The 8,954-nt window shown below is 38.1% G+C and overlaps 1 protein-coding gene across 1 annotated transcript in view; it reads right to left on the bottom strand.

Moving 5' to 3' along the window:
• Positions 1-2,882: 2,882 nt before the first annotated feature.
• Positions 2,883-8,954, bottom strand: part of Mosmo (modulator of smoothened) — a 76,974-nt gene continuing 70,902 nt past the window's right edge. The window contains exon 3 of the mRNA XM_008843832.2: positions 2,883-6,741. Within this exon, the coding sequence (XP_008842054.1) occupies positions 6,557-6,741 (185 nt within the window). The 3' untranslated portion in view covers positions 2,883-6,556. The remainder of the gene's footprint in view (positions 6,742-8,954) is intronic.

The raw sequence follows: 8,954 nt of genomic DNA on the forward strand, positions 1-8,954 counted from the left end.
CAGAGCTGGAGTTACAGGAGCTGTGAGCTGATGGGGTGCTGGGAATTGAACTCAGGGCTCTTAAACCCAGAAGCATCTCTCCAGCACCCTCGGCTTTGTTTTGTAAAAAAAAAAAAAAAAAAAAAAAATTCACAGATATAATTATTGTAAAAAGAAAATCCTTTTATTCCAGCTTGGACTTGTGATAATAACTTCCTTCCTAATGACACTCAGGACAAGGGGTTGCTGATGGCCCACACAGCAGAAATAATTAAAAACATCTTGGTGGGATCAATTCTTTACAGAACATACCAACTGTATGTTTTCATGACAGTAGAGAACCCACGAGCTTGAGGAAGCCTCTGGAGCGAATAACAGGGAGCTTGCATCATCCCAGTCTCCTCTGTCCAAGCAGCAATGTGAACACTGTGACTTCAGTAACAAAAGCTCTTGCCTGACCTACAGGGAAATCCTAAAACAGCCAATGAAAGGGACAGATATTGTCAGAGACTCATGATGAAGACCTCATTTAGGCAAACTTTTGCCTTTAGGAGGCAAGGATTATTTCAAGGAAATAATCCCGGCATATAAGTGACTGGGTCTATTTCCTAGGAAATATTTCATGATTTTCACTTATAATGTGGCCCAAATTTTAATTTTGGTAATTCTAATAAACATTTAAACCATTGGGTGTTTTCTTGGGAATACAGTATAAGAAAATCAAATTCCTTGCATTCAAGAACTTGTAATCCAGGTACAGAACAATGTGCTTACTATGTGCCTTTATCTCTGTAACCCCAGCTGGCTTGGAACTTGCTATGTGGCCCAGACTGGCCTTGATCTCACAGAAATCTGTCTGCTGCTGCCTCCCAAGTGCCCGGCTCACTTTATCACTTTTAAGCCAACAATAACCCTAAAAGGTGAAGAAAACTACAACATAACAAAACCAAGACTCACAGAGGTTACAATGATTTATGAAAGGTTCCACAGCGAAAACTGTGGAATAAGGATTTGAATCCAGGCAGCCTATTCCCCTCTGGTAATGTTAGAGAGGAGTAATCAAAAAGGACACCACACACAAAAGAAAGGTATGTACAGCTCAAATAGGAGGTGGGCAGGACACAGCCATGACAGAGGCAGGGCGTAGTACGAGAATGGAGAATTCAGAAGAAGGGGGAAGAGACAGCTTGAAAGAGGTCATGAGGGCTTTTCAATGCTAGCCCACATACGAGGGACAGAAACAGGCATAAGGAAATGGCACGCTTCCTTCAGAGTCGAGCATTTTGGCAGAGCTGACTTGAAGTGGATGGAGAGGACCTGAAGGGAGGCTGTTAGACAGCTGCAGAATGCAAACATCCCTTCTAATTCTAGGTCCGCTTGGCACAGGCATTCTTTCCTACACTGAGTGTTCCACTGAGACCCAGTTGTGTGACTCTGGGAAAGTTGGTAAGCTTTTCTGAGGACTTGATTTCTTCATCTGAAAATGAGTTTCTTCATAAAGCCTTAGGTGGTCTGCAACTGGGCTGAGACACAAAAACTTGGAATGTATTTGAAAATATCATCCCCGTGTTTCCTTGTCCTGGGAAAAGAACCAAAATTCTAAAAAAAAAAATATTATACTTTCTATCTTTAGTACCATTTATAAATAACTGTTTTTGCTTTGTTGCTGGGTAATTGACTCGGAAGAGTTGACTTTGCATGAAAGAAACACATCTAATCTTGGTGTTTTACCTGTAATCTCATAGGATACAGTTGGAGTAAGTTTTTTTTTTTAAAAAAACAAACAAACAAACCATTTTTTTGAGTCCACGTCATTGTCAAAATCACTCTGCCTCCTTTTCCTGAGGGATTATCACCAAAGAAGAGAAGAAGTTTCCCTGCTCCATTTGGTTTACATTAAGGTTACCATTACAATTTCCAATCAATTTATTTTTAACATTGTGGAAAAGAATCCTTCAAATATCTCTGTGTTATAAGGAAGATTTGGATGGTATAAAGAGTGTATGATCTAGTGACCATGCTTGTTTGTCTAGAACTTCCCAGTTATGGCACTGAGAATCCCATATTCTGGGAAGACTGTTGTCTGAGGCAACCCTGGATGGTTGGGTACCGTATGGCAATGCCCTCAAGTCCCAGAATCTAGAAACACCTAATACTCACTGATCCTTAACCTCCAGCTCTCCATGAGGCTCCTGCAAGTCCATACAAAGAGACAACGCAGCAAAGGGCTAAGGCTGAGCCACAGTCAAGCCATTCAGAGATACATGAGAGAGCAGGGAACAAGCCTGAATCTTGTCATCTACTTGAAGATTCTTTGGCCTTCAATAAAGTAGAAACAGATGAGTGAAGCAAAGAAACATGGCTGGCCAGGGGTGCTCTGCTTCAGTTTCTCTCCTAGCTCATGGAAACATAACACAGAAGAGAGGGCCACGTGCATATGACCTTTTATTGGTAAATGCAACCTAATCCATGCTTTGGAATATTGACTACAACTGTTCCCTAGGCATGATCTAGGAATGGGGGTGGAAGAAAGGAGGAGACCCCCTCACACACAATGCTAACAATAACCCAACTCAAGGGGCATGAAGCTGTTTCTCCGTGAATATGTGAAACTGCTATAAGAACTTTTTTGGAGACCAGGCTGGCCACATACTCCCTTCTTTATGCAGTTGAAGATGACCTTGAACTTCTGATCCTCTTGTTTCTACCTACCAAGTACTGGGGTTACATGTGAGTACCACTATACCTGGTTTATTCAGCACTGGGGATTGAACACAGGGCCTAGTGCATACTCTCTACCAACTGAGTTCTCCACCAACAGTTTTATTTCTTGGGGCTACATCCCTAGCCCCAAGAAATAAAACTGTTAAAATCAAAGCTTACTTCAAAGTAATACAAGCCTCTTAGTTTCTTTAGTAGACAATTTATTTTGATAAACTTGCTCAATAACAAAAATACAAGTGAAGAAAATTATGTTCATTTTATACAGTTGTATTAACAATTTGTTTTGAAACTATTAATTGAAAAAATGTTATAACCAATTAGAAAACAATTTTTAATAAAGTTTGAGATAATATACAGACCTTGATCACAAACCTGAAAACCTTCGTAAGCGATAAAACTAAAAGCCCTGTGTGGGTAATTCTATCTACACAGGCCACCTTTTTCCTTCATATATTTTTATCCTTCAAAAATTTTCTGAAAGACAACTTACTGTTTTGAATTGTGAATGTGAATTTAATTTTTTAAAAGAAGATCAAAGTGGGTTGATAATCACTATAATCAGAATAACTGTGGCTAGTAGTCTTTTAATAAAGACAAAAATAAATGCAACCTGTTCTTCGCATGAAGCCCATGATGCAAAATAATAGCTAAGAATACATCCAAGGTTAGTTTTCAACAGTTTTTTCAGGGTCTTTCCTCTAAATCAAGAGATTGTCACCAGGACTATTTATTATTTCACTGGAGAGGTTAGACAGTGAACTCACAGAACATCAAGTGAAATATCAAAGCTTTAGGCAAATGGGTAAAACCAAAGCAGTGTTTTGGTCATCTAGAACATTAAGAAGGGAAAAAAGGCATCCTTCAAAAGTAAATCAGATGAAACAGAAAATAAGTTTGTAAGAGATGGAAGATCCAGAAACATTACATCCACACACTAACAACACAGAACATGGATTACCTTTGGAAAGAATCATACTGAAATGTTTGCTTTTAATGGATTGAAGATTTTTATGTTTACAGATGTTTAGGCATGTTCAATAGAGCTTCCAAAAAACTCAAACTAATTCAGTCTTGTGCAAATAAAACATAGAGTTTTCAGCAGATTTTGCAGTGATATTCTTAGGCATGAGATGCACATTCTAAAAACAATGTAACAGACGAAAGTTTGACAAATGATTGCACCATAAAAGTGTTTTTTATACATTTTACAAGATATGATTTCCTGCATAAATTAATACTGTACTATATAGTACTTATAGTGACCTTTAAAAAAAGCAACTGCTGACATTGGTTATCTTTCACTTACAGGACTTGGAGAAATTACACAGATGAGTCCATTTCCATGTTTGGTCTGGAAGAGTGACAGGACTGGACTTCATATACTACTGGATGGGATGGTCTTAGTCCCGGGCTTGAGTGCTGTGTGGCTAGAGGGACTTTCCCCCCAGTCAGCTCCTCATGCACTAGATCTCCAAGACAATGATGAAATTAAAGATGATTTAATGGTTTGGGTAATAGATAAAAATAAAACCTTAAATCCTGTAATCTTATATGCAAACCACTGTAAGTGAGAGAAGCCAATGGTGGGGATTCTTAGCAGCTAAGAGACTTTCTTTCCCCATGCTCATGATCCAGTTAAAAAGACTTTGAGAAACTATTTACAATAAAATCCATCTTGTGAAAGAGAACAGCTCTTGGTCATATCATTAATTAATCTGAACCATACTTTGCTAACACTTTATTTCAGTGGTATAATGCCAACAACCAAAGCTTTCCTTCAAAGTGATCCATTTGACTGAGGACTAATCAAATCAAAATGGGAGCCATATCCCAAATGTCCACAGAACATGTCTGGTGATGACTTCAGAAATGATTAGACATCATAATACTTGGCAGAAAATGGCCTTCCTCAAGTTTACTAAAGGCTTCTCACACAGGTGGAAGGAAAGGTATGAACTTCCCCTAGAACACGAGGAGTGAATCACAGGGGTGGCCCAACTCCTCCATGATTCCCGTGGGAGCCAAACACTGGAGTTTTCATTCACAATTTAATACTGTGGAATTAACAGTAAGATAGAAGAATATCAAACAAGCCAGTGTGAGATCAACCAAGCTTCTCCATTCTAGAATGCCTCTGAGGAGGCAGCCCCATCTCTGAAGTAACTGTCCTGTGATGAATAATCAAGCTGCTTTAAAAACAGTGCATTCTTTTCTGCTTGTGTGAAGCACGGGCTACATGGGACTCAGACTCTGCTGACTAACAAGGGTATCTGGATTGCCATTCACTCTAAAGAGAGCAGACTTAGCCCCCCTGCTATATGAAACACCCTCCTGCTCAATAACAGAAGGCTACATATAGTGTTTACCAGGAACAATCTAGGTGTTGACATGAAGGCATGGAAATGTGGAGAAGAGAAATACTGTGTCTTAAAACTGCTTATGAGTTCAAGGGTTAGCTGCAATGCTTCCTCTAGAATAAAACTTAAAGCTGTGGATTTCATAAAACCCCTCGAAGTAAATGCAAAATTGCTAGCTTTTAGCAAACAAAGGCATGTAGCATATAAAGAAAATACTATATTGCTCAAGTGTTTGGTAAAGATATATTAATAATGCTTAAAAATAAAATTTAATTTTATGGGAGATTGAAATTAGTGTTGTAAATAGCCAAAACAGCCAGACATTTGCTAGTGAACTTTGTATTTATGTAAAATTGTGTGCTTGAACATATAAAATGCATTATCAATGTAAGAGACTGAGCCAGTAGAAAAACGAATCTCTGTACAATAGACAACAGTTGCCAATAATTTAAATAGTGTCAGATTCCCCAAATGATAAGATCTTACCTGATACTATCATATACAAATAAATTAAACCTAGAAAGAATTTTTAGCTTAACTTAATATTGCACCTAGAAAGGTATGGGATTATTTGTACCTATTACAAAAACCTGTTAAAATCAAGGGCTGCTACAAAGAATGAGGTAAACTGAAGACTTTCTCCACTCTGCAGCCTTCAGATAAATGGCTTTTTTTCTACTGAGTTCTAGGTTTGCACACCACAGTGTTTTGCTAGCAAAGCATTCAGAATTCTCTTCCAGGAACTGTTTGCATGTGTGCATATATAAATGTATACACACATACACACACACACACATATATACACACTGTATACTGCATCAGCAAAATATATATATTATATATATTTATATAAATATAAGGAAGATTTCCCCCACCCACCCAAAACATGTTTTTTAGTGTTTGATTTTTTTTTCTTTTGTACACAGAGATCAGGGAGTTTGGGAATTTTTACATACATCTCAGCAAACGTGGTTTGATCTATTGGCTTCTTGGTGCAGTAATGCAACGGTAAACCGTTCTGGTGCCAAAGGCTCATAGACATCACAAGGAAGCTGTGAACATAATCTCTTAGGAGGTGAGGCCAGCCCCACATGAACTTCTCTTGCATCCCTCTGGTCCACCATGACTCATAAATACTTAAGACTTTTTTTTTCCTCAAATGAATCATTAGACATTAACAGAGTAACAGAGTCACAAAGGGCCACATGCTTTCCATATAAAGCACTCTCCTTCACTAGGTTGCTATCACAGTGCAGACTGCCTGCCTGAATATGCTCAGGAGATTTAGTCACTATTGTATTTGGTTATGGAAAAGGCTCTCATTTTTTTTAAAATCCAAAGTGCATAGTGAGAACAAATCAAAGCATTTTCTTTTCAGCATCAGTTTCATCTAAGCATCTTCCTATGACAGGACTGCTCAGACCCCTTGTCTGTTTCCTCCCACCCTCTAAACATAAAAATAAAAAATAAAGAGAGTTGAGCAGTTTAGACATTCCTCAGCCTGGTAAACAAACTTTGCCAGCAAAAAGAAGTCCTACTATTGTAAAGAAGATTGATAAGACAAAAAGTACATATGATGACCCAACTACTGTGTTGTTGGGTAATTTATAAGGTTGACCTCCGACTTCATTGATGTAAAATCCTATTGGAAATATTAGGGCAGCCATACAGAAAAGGATCACTGTAAAACAAACCAAAACACAACATTAGTAACATGGTTTGGTGATTTGAAAAAAAAGACAATGAAAATTTGGCACAAAGGCAATTTATGTGAGGAGCTGTGGATACCAAGGTCGAACCTGTGAAAGCATCGGTTGTTTGCCAGAAGATCTGCCTAACAAACAGTAAAGGCTGGGCTATGGTTCATTATATAAATTTTTGGATGATTTTGAATTATCAGCATTAAGAAAACCCACTAAATGTTAATACATTATGGTCTCAACCATTCAGACTAGTGATGAAGGGCACTGGCTGGAGTTAGGGGTGGAGCTCTGGCCTACTACTTATTAGGTGGCCACTGTCTCCCCTTTCAAAATGGGAGCGATACTAGGATAAACAGATAACGTCAAATCCCTAGCAATGTGTCGGGTGGACAGGACATACGGAATAAATTCTGCACACTCTCATCATCATACTTATTATTCTGCCAGTTCTCTGCTTCTGCAAGATCAGAGGGAATGGAAGGAAAAAAAGTGCATAAAAATAAGTACTGTTTATCTTACCCTGATTTACCATCAGCCAGAGAAAGAACAGCAAATTATCAGAGTGGTTATCTCTCATGGATAATGTTCCAGAGAAGTAAAATTTCTAATAGGTTTCTGAATGCACACAAATAATAAAGTGGGGAAGGATAAGAAACCTTCTTTGGGTTTTGGATATAAACATAATAAAATATATCATTCACTAAAATGTTTCTGTAAAGATGATGATCAGAAAATTCACTGTCGGGGCAGAAGTAATTCCAGTCTAAATTTTTATCAAATAGTGTACTCCCCTGTGCTACCAAAGAAATGCTTTACTCAGTGAACATGAATTACCTACAGATAGGCTTACTTTTCCAAGAAAAGTTTGCTTTCTGAAGGCATACTGGTCAAATGTTCACAGTCCTTTAGCTTTCTTGGGAGACAGAAGTCTGTCTCTGAAGGCAGTAGCAGGTTACTGTTATGAAGAGTTGAAGTTTTCTGTGATTAATTAAAAATGAAATCTTTTTCCAAAATAAACCTGCCCCTAGGAATACTGAGAGTGCCCTGGACAAATCTGTTGGTGGCCATAAATATCCCTAAAATTTTCTGTGTGGGTCAATCAAAAGAGCTTATGTGAGACTCTTTAAAAAGCTAATTAGGAATCCTTTCCTGGATAGACTATGTCCAACAATATATTAAACAGTAACATTTGCTTAAGCAGTCCACCACCTGAGAAACACACCAGTATTCTTTTTGCTTTGCATCACTGAGGCAGATTATTTTACAGAGAACCCGTATCATTTTAGACAAATAACCATACAAAATAATATCTGCAAATTTGGATTCTTTGTGAGACCTATAAATAAAAAAATTAAGGATTAGATTTCATTAGGGCTTTGTGCTTTTGTCAACTAGTCCGCAACAGACAATTGCTAATATGCTGTTAACATCCACTTATCAGTGACACCTGCCACCCATTTCTGCTAGATTTTTGTGGCTTAATTCAGCGTAGGTGAGTAAAACAAAATCCACAATCTAGAAAGAACAATAGAACTGAGTGTGGTAGGGCACAACTTAATTCCAGCACTCAGGAGGGAGAGGCAGAAGACCTTGAATTCCAGGTTAGCTTGGGCTATGCAGTGAGACTGTGCCTCAACACACACACACACACACACACACACACACACACACTCACACACACATGACCCACTGGAGACAAGACTATTTTTAAAACAAATTTTTCCTTAATGCTAATTATCTAAAAAAAAAGAATTTAGAAGTGCTCTAGTAGTACGTAAATATTAAAATTCATCCAGTTAATGTGCCAAATTTATGACTGTTTTCTAATGAAAAATAAAAATCTGTCCTTATAATGAATTACTCATTTAGTGACTAAATACTTTGAAGAGTATCTTCCAAACTGGCTAAGAAAAGCTCAATTAAGCTGGGTGCACTTGGGAAGGAGGGGCAGGGGCAGGGGGATCTGTGAGTTCAAGGCCAGCCTGGTCTACATAGCGAGCTCCAGGCTAGCTGAGGCTACAGGGAGACCCTGTCTGAAAAAGACCCCCACCCTTCCAAAAAAGAAAAGTTCAAATAAATTTTGAGAATGCAGTGAGCTCATATTTAGTCTCACCTTGGTTTTAAGATCTAGGAACTTAGTTCTTTATACTTTCTGGGGTCCAGACTTAATGTAGGTGGATGAGTTTTTTTT

Source organism: Nannospalax galili, unplaced genomic scaffold, assembly GCF_000622305.1.
Source record: "Nannospalax galili isolate Female #2095 unplaced genomic scaffold, S.galili_v1.0 scaffold381, whole genome shotgun sequence".
Taxonomy (NCBI): domain Eukaryota; kingdom Metazoa; phylum Chordata; class Mammalia; order Rodentia; family Spalacidae; genus Nannospalax; species Nannospalax galili.